Source organism: Somniosus microcephalus, chromosome 16 (genome assembly GCF_052327205.1).
Source record: "Somniosus microcephalus isolate GS21.2 chromosome 16, FLI_Smic_1.0, whole genome shotgun sequence".
Taxonomy (NCBI): Eukaryota; Metazoa; Chordata; class Chondrichthyes; order Squaliformes; family Somniosidae; genus Somniosus; species Somniosus microcephalus.
Window position 1 is genome coordinate 8,287,852 of NC_141002.1, and position 18,168 is coordinate 8,306,019.

At 46.5% G+C, this 18,168-nt stretch overlaps 1 protein-coding gene across 3 annotated transcripts in view; it reads left to right on the forward strand.

The window, feature by feature from the left end:
* The window catches only part of LOC147105970 (wee1-like protein kinase 2), a 38,892-nt gene that overhangs the window by 17,883 nt on the left and 2,841 nt on the right, over positions 1-18,168 (forward strand). For 2 of the 3 annotated variants that reach the window (XM_086008582.1, XM_086008584.1), the window contains exons 3-9: positions 5,753-5,810; positions 7,070-7,242; positions 8,133-8,254; positions 10,827-10,973; positions 11,534-11,647; positions 12,054-12,139; positions 13,526-13,696. In XM_086008582.1, the coding sequence (XP_085864708.1) occupies positions 5,753-5,810; positions 7,070-7,242; positions 8,133-8,254; positions 10,827-10,973; positions 11,534-11,647; positions 12,054-12,139; positions 13,526-13,696 (871 nt within the window). The remainder of the gene's footprint in view (positions 1-5,752; positions 5,811-7,069; positions 7,243-8,132; positions 8,255-10,826; positions 10,974-11,533; positions 11,648-12,053; positions 12,140-13,525; positions 13,697-18,168) is intronic. The other variant, XM_086008583.1, reaches the window with a different exon arrangement.

An 18,168-nucleotide genomic window follows, 5' to 3' on the forward strand; every position in this document is an offset into this window, starting at 1 on the left:
TGCTTCCACGGAATTTGGGGAGTGAGGGAAGTGGTGCTGTTCTGGTACTTTAAACAAACAAGGAGCGGTCAGAGGGAGCATGAGACAGCAATACCTGAAAGCTGAGGTCTAGAGACATTAATTAATTCAACAAGATACTAATTAGCTTCTGAAAGAGGGAATAGACTTTTTTTAGATCATGAATGGGCAGCTGATACCTGTTGCTTGTAGTTCCTGCACCATGTGGGAACTTCAGGACACGTCATGTGTCTTTGGGGGGACCATGGGTGTAGGAAGTGTTTCCAGCTGCTTGAGGGGCCGCTGGAGTCACTGCGGGGCATCAGAGGCTGAGTGTTTCCTGAACCGTACGTTCCAGGAGGTGGCCACCCCACAGGTAGTGTGTCCTGGATGGCCACCCATTTACTATCCTGAAGAGTAGGAAGAGGCTGGAAGTGCAGGAGTTTTCCGGGTGTGTCGCACTCAAACCGGTACGCAGCATTGGAGACTGCTGGGAGTGACGCCACCTTGAAGGAGTGCAGTCCAGACTGTGGCCCCAATGGGCAAGAGACTGCACAGGGGGGGAACAGCAAAGTTTTGAAATGTAGTCGTTGTAGGAGATTCCATAGTTCGGGGGACAGACGGGCGTTTCTGTAACTGTCAGTGAGTCCTACATGGTGTGTTGTCCTTTATCCTGGCACCAGGGAGACATCACTAAGTGGGTGCCGAATATTCTGCAGGGGGAAGGGAGTGAGCCAGAAGTTGTGCACGTCAGTACCAACGACATTGAGAGGGCAGGTATTGAGGTCCTACAGTAAGACGCTAGGGAGGAAGTTTAAAAAGTAGGACCTCAAAGGTAGTAATCTCTGGATTACTCCCAGTGCCACGTGCCTGAGTGGAAATAGGAAGATGGGGAGCATCAATGTGTGGCTTCAGACGCGGTGCAGCAGGGAGGGCTTCAGATTCTTGGGGCATTGAGACCCGTCCTGGGGCAGGAGGCACCTATTCAAAAGGGACGGGTTGCACCTCAACAGGACTGGGACCAAGGTGCTCACTGGGAGATTCACTAGTGTGGTTGGGGAGGGTTTAAACTAAATTGGCAGCGGGGTTGGGCACCAGCATAGAAGTAGAAAAGAGGAATAAGGAGCATAAAGGAGGGAGTGTTGGATAGTACTAGAGAAGGAAGTAGTACCATATTGGATAGGAGCAGACTAAGGACTACGAGGAATACAAAGACCGGTTCGGAATGAATGTAAGTAAATGCAGTGTGGTGAATAAGATTGAGCTACAAGCACATTTAGCTGTGTGGGAATATGATGTAGTGGCAATAATGGAAACATGGCTTAAAAATGGTGAGGACTGGCTGCTTAATATTCATGGATGCAAGGTGTTCAGAAAAGATAGGGTGGGAAAAAAGGTGAGAAGGCATTGTAGTGTTGAGAGGATGTCCTTGAGGGGGCAAGGACAGAATCCATCTGGTTAGAGTTGAGATTGGAGGTATTCTATAGGCCTCCAAAAGAGAGAAGTAGAGGAGCAAACCTGTAGGGCAATCGGATGTGCAAGAACTAGTGGTGATATTGGGGGACTTTAATTACCCAAATATCATGTTGGAGTAAAGGGAAAGGAGGGGGAGGAATTTCTGAAATGTGTTCAGGAGAACTTCCTTGACCAGTATGTTCTTGGCCCAACTAGGAAGAAGGCAGTGCTTGGGGATGAGGTGGGCCAAGAGTCTGTCTGGGAGAAATGAACAGGCACTTGGAGAGGTTTAAGCTAATTAAGGAGAGCAGCACAGATTTGTAAAAGGCAGATTGTGTTTGACTAATCTAATTGAGTTTTTTGATGAAGTAACAGAGAATGCTGATGAAAGGAATGCAGTTTGTTGTCTATATGGATTTTAAGAAAGTGTTTGACAAAGTACCACAAAAGACTGGTTAACAAAATTGAGGTTCATGGAATAGGAGGGTCAGTGTTAGCTTGGATAAGAAATTGGCTTAAGGACAAAAAACAGCGAGTTGTGGTAAATGATTGGAGGATGGTAGACAGTGTTCCCCAAGGGTCAGTGCTGGGGCCACTGCTTTTTTGATCTATATAAATGACCTGGCTATTGGAATACAGAGTAAAATTTCAAAATTTGTCTGATGCCAAAATTGGGGGTGTGGCAAACAGTGAGGATGACACCAATCGACTGCAACAGGACATGGATAGGCTAGCAGAATGGGCAGACAAGTGGCAGATGGAATTTAATAGAGAAGTGTGAGGTGATGCATTTTGGCAGAAGGGATAGGGAGGGGCAGTATAGATTTAGACTGTAAAAGCTTTTATAGATATGTGAAGAGAAATAGATTGGTGAAGTCAAGCGTAGGTCCCTTGCAGTCAGAATCAGGGGAATTTATAATGGGAACAAAGAAATGGCAGACCAATTAAATACATATTTTGGTTCTGTCTTTACAAAGGAGGGCACAAATAACCTCCCAGAGATGTCAGGGGAAAATAGGGTCTAATGACGGAGGAACTGAAAGAAATCAGTATTTGTAGGGAAATTGATGGGATTGAAGGGCGATAAATCCCTTGGGCCTGATAATCTACATCCTAGGGTACTTAAGGAAGTGGCCCTAGAAATAGTTGATGCATTGCTGATCATCTTCCAGCATTTGATGGAATCTGGAACAGTACCCATGGATTGGAGGGTAGCTAATGTTACCCCACTATTCAAAAAAGGTGGCAGAGAGAAAATGGGGAATTACAGACCAGTAAGCCTGACATCAGTAGTGGGGAAAATGCTAGAGTCCATTATAAAAGATGTAATAGCAGAGCACTTGGAAAACAGTGACAGGATCGGACAAAGTCAACATGGATTTACAAAAGGTAAATCGTGCTTGACTAATCTACTGGAATTTTTTGAGGATGTAACTGGTAAAATAGGTAAAGGAGAACCAGTGGATGTGGTGTATTTGGACTTTCAGAAGGCTTTTGATAAGGTCCTGCATAAGAGATTAGCGTGTAAAGTTAAGGCACATGGGATTGGGGGCAAGGTATTGACTTGGATAGAGAACTGGTTGGCAGACAGAAAGCAAAGAGTTGGAATAAACGGGTCTTTTTCCGAGTGGCAGGCAGTGACTAGTGGGGTACCGCAGGGATCGGTCCTTGGACCCCAGCTATTCACAATATATATTAATGATCTGGACAAAGGAACTAGATGTAATATCTCCAAATTTGCAGATGACACAAAGTTGGGTGGGTGTGTGTGCTGTGAGGAGGATGCCGAGAAACTCCAGGATGATTTGGACAGCTTGGGTGATTGGGCAAAAGCATGGCAGATGCAATATAACGTGGATAAATGCGAGGTTATCCACTTTGGTGGCAAAAACAGGAAGGCAGATTATTATCTGAATGGCAATAGATTGGGAGAAGGGGAAGTGCAACGAGACCTGGGTGTTCTTGTGCACCAGTCGCTGAAGGTAAGCAGCAGGCGGTCAAGAAGTCAAATGGCATGTTTGCTTTTGTAGCGAGGGTTTGAGTACAGGAACAAGGATGTCTTGCTGCAGTTATATAGGGCCTTGGTGAGACCACATCTTGAGTATTGTGTGCAGTTTTGTTTGCCTTATCTGAGGAAGTATGTCCTTGCCATGGAAGGAGTTCAGTGAAGATTCACCAGGCTGATACCTGGGATGGCAGGAATGACGTATGAGGAGAGATTGGGTCGATTGGGCTTGTACTCGCTGGAGTTTAGAAGAATGAGAGGGGATGTCATTGAAACTTATAAAATTCTGACAGGACTGGACAGACTAGATGCAGGAAGGATGTTCCCGATGGTCGGGGAGTCCAGAACCAGGGGTCACAGTCTAAGGATAAGGGGTAGGTCATTTAGGACGGAATTGAGGAGGAATTTCTTCACCCAGAGAGTGGTGAACCTGTGGAATTCTCTACCACAGAAGGCAGTAGAGGCCAATACATTAAATATATTCAAGGAGTTGGATATATTTCTTAAGGCTAAAGGGGTATGGGGAGAAAGCAGGGACCGGGTACTGAATTTGGATGATCAGCCATGATCGCATTGAATGGCGGAGCAGGCTCAAGGGGCCGAATGGCCTACTCCTCCTATCTTCTATGTTTCTAATGGCACAGTCTAGAGTGCAGGGACAGAGGGACCTGGGAGTTAATGTACATAGATCTTTGAAGGTGGCAGGACATATTGAGAGAGTAGTTAGCAAAGCATATGGGATCTTGGGTTTCATAAATAGAGGTCTTGAGTGCAAAAGCAGGGAACTTATGCTGAATCTTTATAAAGCACTGGTTAGGCCACAACTAGAGTATTGCGTCCAGTTCTGGCCACCCCACTTTAGGAAGCATGTGAAGGTCCTTTAGAGGGTGCAAAGGATATGTTCCAGGGATAAGGGATTTTAGCTACAAGGTTAGGTTGGAGAAGCTGGGGTTGTTATCCTTGGAGCAAAGGTGGTTGAGGGGAGATTTGATAGAAGTGTGCAAGATTATAATGGGTTTGGATAAGGTAGACAGAGAGAGGCTGTTCCCATTAGCTGATGTTACAAGGACTAGGACACGGAATTACTGTTTTGGGCAAGAGATACAGGGGGGATGTGAGTAAGAATATTTTTACGCAGTGAGTGGTGAGGACCTGGAACTCGCTGCTGACTAGGGTGGTAGAAGCAGAGACGATCAATGATTTCAAAATGAAATTGGGACAGGCACTTGAGGGAAATAAACTTGCAGGGCTACGGGGATAGAGCGGGGGAGTGGGACTGACTGGATTGCTCTACAGAGAGCCGGCACGGACTTGATGGGCCGAATGGCCTCCTTCTGTACTGTTCTGACTCTGATTGGGACAGTTGCAATAACTTTGAGTTGCAATTGCTGGGCTTGACTTGTGCTGATGTAACTCTGATTCCAGCCTTGGCTGGATGCTGCTTCATGTAGCTTCTCTGCTCAGCTTTATCATTTATGCTCCAAGTTTATGGTATTGGTCAAAAGGCTTAAAACTCTGTTGGGAAGTATTTGCACTGTTGGATCAACTTGATTCATCCACCCCCTCCCCCACCTGTCTGTGACTAAAGCAGAGTTTGTGCCCTGTGTCAAAAGGGGAGCAATAATATATCTAACTCTTAATATAAGGTAAAGCTGACTAAGTGTGTCAGGCAATGACAAATGAACGACCCTGACTGGATTCTCCATTCTTCCAGTTTGCCTCCTTTGTTGCTGCAGTTTATGCCCAGAAGCTAATTGGTAAAGTTTGCTGGGTGTCTGGTCAGTCTTGTCTTTTGAAATGTTTAATCTGAGTGTTTGCAGACTGTGGGAAGTGGATGAATTTCTGGTCTTTAATGGCTGACCCATTGGGGGATATGCTTGAGGAAGTTGGTCTCCACATTAACACCTTGGTGCAAAAGGCATCTTTTAGTAAATGTGATTTGGGTGTGTGTTTACTCATTGGGTCGATCGCAGTGATCCTCTGCTGCAGTTTGAGGTCCTACCTCAATATGTTTTGTCTTCTGATGGGGGCAGGTGTGAGAAGCCTGCAGCTGAGGCCATCCCAGTCACCAGAGTCTGCCAGAGCTGCCTCTTTCCTTGTGGAAGGTGGGTGTTAGTCTAGAGGGTGCTTCCTATTTCCTGACAATTGCTGTAGCCTTCTAACTGTCCCAGATGGGGCAAAGGTATTGATATAAAATGCAGGTTGGGGGCAATGCGCTTGACTGTACCAGCATTTCATGAGAACGTCTGTGGCCGAGGATTTGAGTTGCATTTTTTTTCTACTTTTGCTTTTTAGGAAAGATGTTGAAACGCGAGATGGCCACATCACTGAGGAATCACTGCTACAGTTAAAGGTGAGGAAATCGAGCCCTGGGCACTCCCATTGCTTCAGTGATGCTTAATAGGACATAAGAACAGAAATGACTTGATTCTTGGTCTGTTCCTGTTTAGGTGTGGCTGGGAGGGATGGCATGGGCAGGGCTGATGGTGAGGTGCCTGTTCCAGGTGGGCAGGGCTGATGGTGAGGTGCCTGTTCCAGGTGGGCAGGGCTGATGGTGAGGTGCCTGTTCCAGGTGGGCAGGGCTGATGGTGAGGTGCCTGTCCCAGGTGGGCAGGGCTGATGGTGAGGTGCCTGTCCCAGGTGGGCAGGGCTGATGGTGAGGTGCCTGTCCCAGGTGGGCAGGGCTGATGATGGTGAGGTGCCTGTTCCAGGTGGGCAGGGCTGATGGTGAGGTGCCTGTTCCAGGTGGGCAGGGCTGATGATGGTGAGGTGCCTGTCCCAGGTGGGCAGGGCTGATGGTGAGGTGCCTGTCCCAGGTGGGCAGGGCTGATGGTGAGGTGCCTGTCCCAGGTGGGCAGGGCTGATGGTGAGGTGCCTGTCCCAGGTGGGCAGGGCTGATGGTGAGGTGCCTGTCCCAGGTGGGCAGGGCTGATGGTGAGGTGCCTGTTCCAGGTGGGCAGGGCTGATGGTGAGGTGCCTGTCCCAGGTGGGCAGGGCTGATGGTGAGGTGCCTGTCCCAGGTGGGCAGGGCTGATGGTGAGGTGCCTGTTCCAGGTGGGCAGGGCTGATGGTGAGGTGCCTGTTCCAGGTGGGCAGGGCTGATGGTGAGGTGCCTGTCCCAGGGGTGAGGGGGGGATAACAGTAAAACTGAACCAGTTGACATCTGTTGAGCTCCCCAAGGCTAAGCTACCCATTAGTTCCTAGCAGTTTGATACAGCTGAGTGGTTTGGTTTGCTCGGCCAGTTCAGAAGGCAGTTAAGAGTTGACCACATTGGTGGGGCTGAAGTCCCATATATACCAGATCGGGTAAGGCTGGTGGGTTTCCATCCCTAAAGGGGATTAGTAAATCAGTTGCGTCACTTATCATGCACCATCCCAACGTGGAAGTATATCGCAGGGTCAGAATCCTGGCACTCCCTCCCTAACAGCACTGTGGGAGTACCTTCACCACACAGACTGCTGTGGTTCAAGACAGCTCACCGCCACCACCTGTAGGGCAATTAGGGATGGGCAATAAATGCCGGCCTTGCCAGCGACGGCCTCATCCCAGGAATGATTTTTTAAAAATCCTAGTGTCTCAGTAAATGGGCTTCACACTTGTGTCCCCTCTAGAGATTCAACTTCCGTGAGAGCAACATGTGCTCCCGCTATGCCACGGAGTTTTACGAGTTGGAGAAGATCGGCTGCGGGGAGTTTGGTGCAGTGTTTAAATGTGTGAAACGACTCGATGGCTGCCTGTATGCTATCAAACGGCTGAAAAGACCCCTCTCTGGCTCAGTTGATGAGTGAGTATCAAGTACTCTGCCCTTTCAAAATATTTAATTCTGAGCTGGAAATGCATTGAAGTAAATATTAATCCTGAAACTCATCTAGTTGCCAATATCAACCTGAACTGACTGCAGCAAACACACCCCAACAGTGGGAGGTCCACCTCAATGTCATCCTGGTCAGTAGACATTGGCCACTGGACTCCCACCTGAGTCCTGGTCAGCCGTGGCTCAGAGTGGCCTCTGTCGGGTCATGGGGTCAAGCCCCACTCCAGAGACTTAAGGACATAATCCAGGCTGACTCCGGTACGGTACTGAGGGAGTGCTGCACAGCCAGAAGTGCCATCTTTTTGATGGACGTGAAGCCAGACCCTGTCTGCCCCCTCGTGGACGTTAAAGATCCCATGGCACTATTTGAAGCGCTGGGGAGTTCTACTGATATTCTGGCCAAAATGTATCCCTCAGCCACCATCACAAACTGTTTATCTGGTCATTACCGCATCGCTGTTTGTGAAATCTTGCTGTGCACAAATTGGCTGCCGCACTTCCTGCGTTACAACGGCGGCCGCACTTCCTGCGTTACAACGGCGGCCGCACTTCCTGCGTTACAACGGTGGCCGCACGTCACTTCAAAAAGTACTTTGGAAAGTTTGTGATAGATGCTATAAAAATGCAGGTTCTTTCTGTTCACATTTTTATTTTCTGTCCCTACCACTACTGTTTTGTGCTGATTGCATTATAGTGAGTCAATTATTTAAAAATCAATCTATTTCAGCAAGCTGGGGTGGGCCCGTGTGCACGGGTTTGTCGATGCTGCTTGCACTGCAGTGGGTCTGTCTGATGGAGGTGCAGACTGGAGCTCGCCTGTGCAGAGGGATCCGTTGTCACTGCTGCTGTTTATTCTGCAGGCAGACTGCGCTCCGTGAGGTGTACGCGCATGCGGTGCTGGGACACCATCCCCACGTGGTGCGGTACTATTCTGCCTGGGCAGAGGATGACCACATGTTGATCCAGAACGAGTACTGTAATGGTAAGGAACACTGGCATCTGTCGGCAAACCTCGGTAGTCTCGCAGGAACTACCGGCTCATAGCTCTCGGAGCATGGGAGCAGGCCATTCAGCCCCACGAGCCTGTTCTGCCATTCAGTTAGACCATGGCTGCTTTGTATCTTATCACCCTCTACCTGCTTTGGTTCTGTGACCCTTAATATCTTTGCCTAACACATCTATCAATTTCAGTTTTGACATTTTCAATTGACCCTTATCCTCAACAGCTTTTTGGGGGAAGAGTTCCTGATTTCCACTACCCTTTGTGTGAAGTGCTTCCTGACATCACCCCTGAACGGCCTAGTTCTAATGTTAAGATTATGCTTCCAATGGTACAGCTCCTTCCTGTGTCAGTGTCCTGTGAAATGGAATCCCTCCTTCCCACACCACGTCTTTAGCCACGTGTTCACCCTCCTGATCTGTCTATCCCTAGGCCAGTTAACACGTGGCTCGGGTAATAATCCAGAGATTACCACCCTTGAGGTCCTGCTTTTTAATTCCCAAGCCCGGAGATTCTCCCAGCCAGGTCATCCTCCCTTATCTTCCCTATGTTATTGGTCCCGACATGCACCACAACAACTGGATCATCCCTTTCTGGCCTCCGAGATGCCCCTTACCCTGGCACCAGGTAATAAACGCACCTTTCTGGACTGTATCGTGACTGCAAAGGATGCTATCTATCCCCCTAGTTATTGAATCCCCTATAACGACATCATTCCTATTCTGTTCCTCCCAACCCCAGCTTTGGCCAGCCCTCTGCTCCATGATGCCTAGGTCAGCATTGAGCCAGTCCTTCCCGCAGTCATTAGAACATAAGACGTAGGAGCAGGAGTAGGTCATTTGGCCCCTCGATCTTGACTTCAACTCCACTTCCCTGCCCACTCCCCATAACCCTAGACTCCTTTAACTATATTCAATGACCCAGCCTCCACAGCTCTCTGGGGAAGAGAATTCCACAGATGATTTGACCATCAGAAGAAATTCCTCATTTTCTGTTTTAAATGGGTGCCCCCTTCTGAAATTATGCCTCCTAGTTCTAGATTTCCCCCATGAGGGGAAATATCCTCTATCTACAGTCTTTCTCCTTATCCTCCTGGTATATTGTACCTCTTGGATGGGAACAGTGTCCCCGGGACCACCACCTCTACCTCTATTGGTTCTCCCTGACGGTCACACTCTTCCCCCTTCCTGCAGCTGTGCTCTCTTGAGGTGTGACTGGACTCTGGAGAAAACTATCCAGAAATTCCCCACTCTCCCTTGTGTCGTAGTGTCTCTTACTCACACTCTAGGTCATGGACTCTGAGCTGGAGTATCTCAAAGCGGAGACATTTCCTGCAGATGTGACAATCCTGGACAGAATCTCTGTCTGCAAACTCCCATATATTGCAGTCCTGACACATTGCCTGTGCTGCCACTTTTAGTTTTTATTTTAGTTAATTTAATTCTAGATACAATAGAATTACTTGAGATCCAGATTATATTTAATAGATGGATTTAGCTTGATTTCAGGTTAAGTTGTAACTTATTAGTCTTTTGTTAACTTTATTTTAGTAACCCCTTGTCTCCTATTTATTATTTGTATACCAGATTTTGTAATGCAATTCAGACCCCTTTAATGTTGGTATCCTCTATCTAATTTTAATGTTATCCCTTTGATCTAATGAATTACTCATTTATTTATTGTTTACTTCTGCACTATTGCCCCCCTGCACTGAATTCCCACTCTCCAAATTCCTGTCATCACTCCATTTAGCAAGTCACTGTTAGCAGATTTACCCAGCACACTCTGCACAGCTCTGTTCTTTAGCAGAATATATACCTTCTAGAAACACTACAACTAGTCAGTAATCATCTAGCCACAGTAATTAACACCCAGTGGGATCCACTTACCAGCTGACTAACTGCCACTGGCAGCAGGCTCAAGACTGACTTGATTCTCTCGTCCAGTTACTGGGAGTGAGTCTTGTCCGCCTATATTGTGTTTATTTTCTACCTGTTGGAAGCTGTAAGTGCTCACTTGTCCCTCCAAGTCTGGCTCTGCTGTTAAGTACCGGCTTCAGGTGCAAGTGACCAGGACAACTGCCTGGGGTCCCAGGCCATAGGGGTGGAGGGGCCCACCAGGCCGTTGCATCCAAAGTGTGCATGGGAGGAGAGCAACTCTTTTTTTTATTGGGGACCCACAAGGTGAATGCTGGCACTGGTGCTCTCTTCTTACCCCCTTTTCTCCCCCCCCCCCCCCCCCCCCCCTCAATGGCTTTGCCTCACCCCATTAAACCTAAATTGGTGATTATGGAGTTGAGTGCCAGTTGAAGGCAGGGCAGGTGGAAGGGGTCTGTGTGCCCCGGCAGGGCAGGTGGAGGGGGTCTGTGTGCACCCCCCCCCCCTGCCCCAGGCAGGGCGGGTGGCCACTTTTGGTCAGCCATTTCTCTGCCCCATTAGAAGGAGCAGTAACATGGTTGTACACTATATCTGACCCCAGGCTGCACCTTTCGGGTCCCTTTTTTGATTTCACCTTCCTCACTTTGAGGAAACACTTGGATCTGATGTGATTTTAGGGGGTAGCCTGGCCGATTCACTGATGGAGAACACACAAGAAGGAATATTGCTGGTGGAAGCGGAGCTGAAGGAGATTCTGCTGCAGGCATCCTTGGGACTGAAGTACATTCACAGCTCCAGCCTGGTTCACATGGACATCAAGCCAAGTGAGTACTGAGGCTGAATGTAAGGTGAGGACTGTCGCTTGGGTGCTTGATGTCGATTTGACGACTAGATGATGATGACGACTGATGCTTCAGATGTAAATGAACTATTTTACAATTAATGAGACTGATCCAGGTGCCAATGAAATTTTGGACACTTCTAGTAGCTCCACAGCTTGACTTGAAAATCTCTCTCAAACTGGGCTTAACATGATATAATGTATAGCAGGAAGTGCCCTCCTTGTATTAGTCACTTGAACACATTGAGCCATTGCCCTGCAGTTCCCTTAACCTCTCTTTGGGACTGCAGATGCCTGTCGAGGTTTTCATCATTTGCGAGGGATGTTTTGGGCCTGGAGGGTTGTTGGACATTGGGTGAAAAGCAGGGAATGCCCAGGGTTGTTCACCTGTGCCTCCCACTTGTGGGTTAGTTGGCACCAGCATGCTGGGCTTCTTCCCACTTTTTAATGAGGCCAGTGCTTGAAGAGCTTCACTTTCTCTCCTGTACTCAGTGAAGGTCCATTTCAGTAATGGAGGTGCCATTTGTTGCTGCTATTCCTTAGGTAACATCTTCATCTGTCAAAGAGTGATGCCCGACGTGATTGGATGTGTGGAAGAGGAGAGTGACGCTGATGAGGAGGGAACCTTAACCACCCCCAACATACTGTACAAAATTGGTAAATGCCTTTCAGTGGTAGCTGTGGACAGTTGGAGCTGAAGTTTGGGGACTGCAGAAGCACAAAGCGGAGGTGCAGCTTGTGGTGTGAGTTTACTTGGCCTCCAGGCAGCACATCTGTGAAACAAGGACTTTGTGGCAGGAATCTTGTCAAGTGTTAGCTCCAGCTAAATGAACAAGAGTCTGGGTTTCCATTCTGGTTTCAGTTTTCCTTTTATTCCCACCCCCTCCCTTATTTTAACCGCACACCTTAGATGGTCAATAGTTTGGAATGCTAATATCGTGGCCCCACAACTTAATGCTAAGTAACAAGTGAAATTAAATCAAGTTTTACCGAATCATGTAGCTGTGGTATTTGATCCAGCCGGTGATTCTTTGCGCTCACTCGAACGCCTTTGCCTTTTAAGGTGACCTTGGCCACGTGACCTCAATCTGCAATCCACAGGTGGAAGAAGGAGACAGCTGCTTCTTGGCAAATGAGATCTTGCAAGAGGTAAGAATGACTCTGATTAAAAATGTGGCAAAGGGTCTCGGTCCCATCGAGGGCCCCAGCCCCAAACTGGGGGCTGAGGACAGCCCAGTGGTTTACTTTGACCTCGGTGACCCCTCTCCCTGAGGAAATGGTCGATTTTGACCAGTTCTTCTATAGTACGATTGTAAAGGAGGACCTAAAGCTTAAAGAGCGATCTGATTAAAGGCAGTCTGTTGCCGCTCATCCCGTTCCTAGTCTGGTGTCCGACTACATCGTCAATGTCCTAATGGTTTGTCTACACCACTAAGCTCGATAGATTATTGCTAAAACAAATTCTCCCTTTGAATACAGAAGATCTTCCTAATACCGTTTTTAAATTGCATTAGCCTTGCAGCATGAGTCTTGCCTGTGCTTGAAAAAATGATGGCAGAAGGGCAAGTGTTTCACTGTTAAATGCCAGTTTTGATTCCAGTACCAAGTCTCCAGGACCCCTGTGATTGGAAGAACAGCCCCTTTCACAACCCTTTCTGGATCCCTCTGTTTACAATGCCGTGGGATCGGGGATGAATTTGGTTTGTTTGAGTTGCAGGATTCTACCAATAATTTGAAGCACATGCTTTATCATGGGACGGGTGTCTAAGAAACAAAACGACCGCACAGAGCAGACCAGTGTTTCCACAGGAACCTGTGCTGCAAATAAACTGATTTCAGTGATATTTAGTGTAACTGTCGAGTCGGTTTGAGTTTTGTACTTCAGTCTTGCTTTCTTCCATTCTGGTGTCTGAATCCCTAGGGCTCTGCCTGTCTGAAGACTTGAGCCCATAATCCAGGCTGACACTCCAGTGCAGTGTTGAGGGAGTGCTGCACTGTCGGAGGTGCCGTCTTTCAGATAAGACCTGAAACCGAGGCTCTGTCTGCTCTCGGGTGGATGTAAAGGGGTCCCATGGCACTATTTGAAGAAGGGCAAAGGAGTTATCGCTGGTGTCATGGGCAATATTTATCCTCTATTTATTTAAAAAATGATGATTTGGTCATTATCGCATTGTTGTGGGAGCTTGCTTGCGAGCTCCGTGCGTACCAGGCAGCTCCGTGTTCTTGCTGCGTGGTGCTCTCAGCTCGCTAAGAAAAAAGCATTTCACTGACTAGATTACACTTCTTGTATTTAGTTATGTGACCAATAAAATTGAAATTGAATTGAATTGCTGTGTGCAAATTGTCTGCAGTGTTTCCTAAGATACAACAGTGACTACCATTCAAAAGTATTTAATTGGCTGTAAAGCGCTTTGAGGCATCCTGAGGTTGTGACAGGTGCTATATAAATGCAAGTTCTTGACCTTTTGGCACTCTATCTGAACAAAGTCCTTATTTACAAGATTGTAGCCAACACAATGCATTCTGACCCCTCAGGACTATTCGAGCTTGCCCAAAGCCGATATCTTTGCATTGGGTCTCACTATGGCACTGGCGGCAGGGGCAGAGGAGCTGCCTCAGAATGACATGGCTTGGCACTACATCAGGAAGGGCAACCTCCCCACAATCCCTCAGCAGCTGTCACATGAATTTTTCAGCCTATTGAAAGTAAGTATTATCCTTAATATGATTATTTAAGATGGTAGATTAATGGAGTGAGGGAGTTGATCTCCTCTGGTAAGTGAGGGATGTCAGTGGTGGAGAATTGTGCACTTGCCCAGTGCTTCTACTGAGCATGCCCAGATCAGAAGCTGAATACAGTGTAAAGATCCATCTACTCCAACTCCGCCCCTGCCACCAACTGGATTCGTGATCTATCTTTCACATCCTTGAGTCGATGCATGGCTGCTGAGTGAGGTCGTGGCAGAGATGGTCCTCGTGCATAAAGTCCCCGGTCACTGCTCACAATGACCACTTGGACAAGGTGTCTGAGGACAGCTGCTGCTCGTGGGGCCACGGCCCAATTGTAACGTTCTGCTTCCCAGGGGTAATGACAACATGAGCCTGTCTGCCCGCCTGCGGACTCCAGCACCAACTTTACCCGCAAGTGTTCTTGTCTCTGTGCTTGAGCTAACATGCTCCCCATCGCCCACAAGGATGGTCTGAGCTGGTACCTGTATTGTGCCCATTCGCTGGGCTGTGGGCATCACTGGTCCAGGTTGCACAATCCTTGAGGTAGTGTTTGGTCTATAAAGTTGACTGAACTAGGGAGGGGTCTCCTGAGCAGTTAGGACACCACTCCATAGCTGCCAGATCTTAAACCATGAGGTGCAGTTGACCATCTGATGACTGGGATATACATGGCTATCCAGTTGGTAATGAAAGTGGATTTCCCAGCTCTTTAAGATAGATAATCAGTAATTTAACTGTACTATCTATGGCCAGTCATCCTGTGGAATGGAAGGAGGGTTCCCACTCTTGACTGGTCACATACACTTGCTTTCATTTCCCCTTTTTTAGCAAAAGGGAGACAAGTTCTGAAAATGGCATGTTTCCACACCTTTTGTAGAAACACATTGGGACGTTTCTGTTCAAGGTGTTATGTATTAACTGCTTGTAGTTACTCTGCCTTTAACCCAGCTTTGCAGAAGTGAGAGAAAATGGTGGGTCCAGGTGAGCTGAGGAAAGGAAGAGTTCCAATTTAATCTACAAATTCCACCCAGGATGGGGCATAGAACAATGTGTGTGTTTGATAACCCACATCTCCTGTAGTTACTTCTCCCCTTTCAGTTGGCAGGCTTTTACTTTGATACCTTTTTGTATACAGGCTGCCCTAGCTTGGTCATTCTGGCTAAGAAAATGGGTAAATGTGGACTTTTTGAAGGCCAGGAATTTCAAGAATCTGACCAAGGCACCTAACCTTGTCTGTCTGATCCAGTTTGCAGAGGTCTTGGTGCAGCCAGTAACCCTGGTCTCTAGGGGCAGGTGTTCTGTGCTGGTGAATAACTATGCTTAAAGATCTGAGAAATTTTCAATAGTTCAGAAACCTCCTATCCACCTTCTAGTAGGTGTGGGCCCACAGCACAAAACTGTCCTTAAATGGCATTGGGGCCATGGGAAGGATGGTGGTCAGATGCAGCAAGTTGAGGATTACAGGGGCAGTGTAGAGGGAGCTTTATTCTTGTCTCTAACCTGTGCTAAAAGCTAATTACTGATTGACATACTAGAAATTGTGGGAAACCAAGGGCCTAATGGGAGTAAGGAACTTGAAGTAATATCGGTATAGAGAAACTAATAGGACTAAAAGCTGACCAATCCCCTGGTGGCCTACATCCTAGGGTTTTAAGGGGTGACTGCAGAGATCGTGAATGCATTGGTTTTGATCTTCCAGAATTCCCTAGATTCAACAGTCTCCATGGATTGGAAGGCAGCAAAGGTAAGAGGAGGGAGTGAGAAAACAAGGAACTATAGGCCAGTTAGCCTGACATCAGTAATATAGAAAATGCTAGAATCTATTAAGGATGTGGTAATGGGGCACTTGGAAAATCACAACACTGATTTATGAAGGGGAAATTGTATTTGACAATTCTATTGGAGTTTTTTGAGGGTGTAACTAACAGGATAGATAAGGGGAAAAATATTTGGATTTTCAGAAGGCATTCAATAAGGTGCTACACAATAGGTTGTTGCACAAGATTAGGGCTCATTGGGGGTAATATATTAGCATGGATTGAGAATTGGTTAACTGACAAAACCGTAGGAATAAATGAGTAATTTTTCAGATGGCAGGGTGTAACTAGTGGGGTGCCGCAAGGATCAGTGCTTGGGCCTCAGCTCTTTACAATTAATGACCTTGCAATAATTGTGGGGGACTTTAATCTTCATAGACTGGACAAATCAATTTGGTAAAGGTAGTCTAGAGGACGAGTTCATGGAATGCATTGTTTCCTGGAACAGTATGTCATGGAGCCAACCAGGGAACAGGCTATTTTAGATCTTTTATTGTGTAATGAGACTGGGTTAATTAACAATCGCATAGTAAAGAAACCTCTGGGACAGAGCGCTCATATGATAGAATTTCACATTCGTTTTGGACTTGGGCAAGTCACTCTCAAACTTGGAGTCTTAAACTTAAAGCCAATTACATAGGTATGGGAGTGAGTTGGCTAAGGTAGATTGGAAAAATAGATTAAAAGGTATGGTGGTAGATAAGCTGTGGCTAGCATTTAAAGAAATACTTCATAAATCTCAACTAAAATACATTCCATTGAGAAATAAAAAGTCCATGGGAAAAGTGATCCACCTGTGGCTAACTGAAGAAGATAAAGATAGCATTAGATTGAAAGAAGCAGCGCTTAATGTTGCGAAGAATAGTCGTAAGCCTGAGGATTGGGAGAATTTCAGAAACCAGCAAAGGATGACCAAAAAAGATAAAGGGGAAAATATAGAATGAGAAAACTAGCAAGAAATATAAACCGATTGTAAGAGCTTCTACAAATAGGTAAAAAGGAGAGTAGCAAAAGTAAATGTTGGTCCATTAGAGGCTGGACCATGGTCTTCTGAGGATGTACACTGATGCTTTAAGTAAATGACACAGTACATCTTAAAGTAAAACTAAACAGCAGATACTTGCACATAGACCTACATACAAAAAGTGCACAAGAGGAATGCATGTACAGGAAGCCAGTTGCCAATATATCCCTATTGATTGATTACAGCATCCAGGGTGTTGGATACGGAGCTATTCCTCAATACCCAATACCTGTAGCTGTAATCTTTGGGCTTGGCCTCCGCACCGAGCTTTTTCTCGTAAGCATCATACGTTAAATATTGAGGGCAGTCTATGCCTTTGATTTAGTGGTCTCAAAGGCAATGAGTCTGAATTGGCTGAATTTACCAAGATGTTCTTGGCATCAAAACTGTCTTTCACTCTGAAGACAGATAACATCAGGTGGCAGAGATGTGTTTGGTGTTTAGATGGATTTTCTGCTGCTGTGAGTTGTGATTCTGCAATCTGTTGGCAGTCAGCCTCCATCTTCCTCTGGTTCACAACGTTTCAAGTGAGCACGAGACACTTCGTAGTGCGGTATACAGAACAGACTTTATTGATACAGTACAGGTGATCAGCCTAACTGTATAGAGTCGTTGCATCAAAGGTGTATGTCCTAGATAAGACCTCATGACGTATCTGTTCCCAAATCTTTTGAAGACAGACTATTTATGTAAACACTTGTAGTTGTTTACCACAAAACTACTTCCCCTAAACAAGACTTCCTGATCTAACTGTCCTTAAACCCTTTGAAGAAAAAGCTTTACCAACTGTTATCTTTCGATACTATAGCTAATGGATTCTTCCTACCCATGTTTTATTACCCTAGCCCCTAATGTTTAATCATTCATGGGTGACGTCATTACTGTTATGCATTTCTTTACATAATCACTTTATAGATCAGAAGACAAGCTATGCATTCCTCTCACGACACATCAAAGTCATCCTGTTTATATTGGAAATCCTGTTGCTCCAAGATACAAAAGTTTGACTGTTGACCCTTAACTCCCCAAGATGACCAACACAATCCTGGCTCATTTCCAATACTTGTTGTTATCCAGAATACCATCCCAATGTAACATCTAGCTGTTAAGGAGTCCAATATCCAGGCCTCAACTGTCTGCTCGTCCTGGTAGTTTGCTCATTCTCTTAATCATCTCCTCAATAATCTGATCTGCAATTTTATATAGGGCCCTGGTGAGACCACACCCTGGAGTATTGTGTACAGTTTTGGCCTCCTTACCTAAGGAAGGATATACTTGCCATAGAGGGAGTGCAACAAAGGTTCACCAGACTGGTTCCTGGGATGGGGGGATTGTCCTATGAGGAGAGATTGAGTAGACTAGGCCTATATTCTCTAGAGTTTCGAAGAATGAGAGGTGATCTCATTGAAATGTGTAACATTCTCGAGGGCTTGATAGGGTAGATGCTGTTTCCCCTGGCTGGAGAGTCTAGAACCAGGGATCATAGTCTCAGGATAAGGGGTTAGCCATTTTGGACTGAAGTTTCTTCATTCAGAAGGTGGTGAATCTTTGGAATTCTCTACCCCAGAGGGCTGTGGCTGCTCAGTCATTGAATATATTCAAGACCG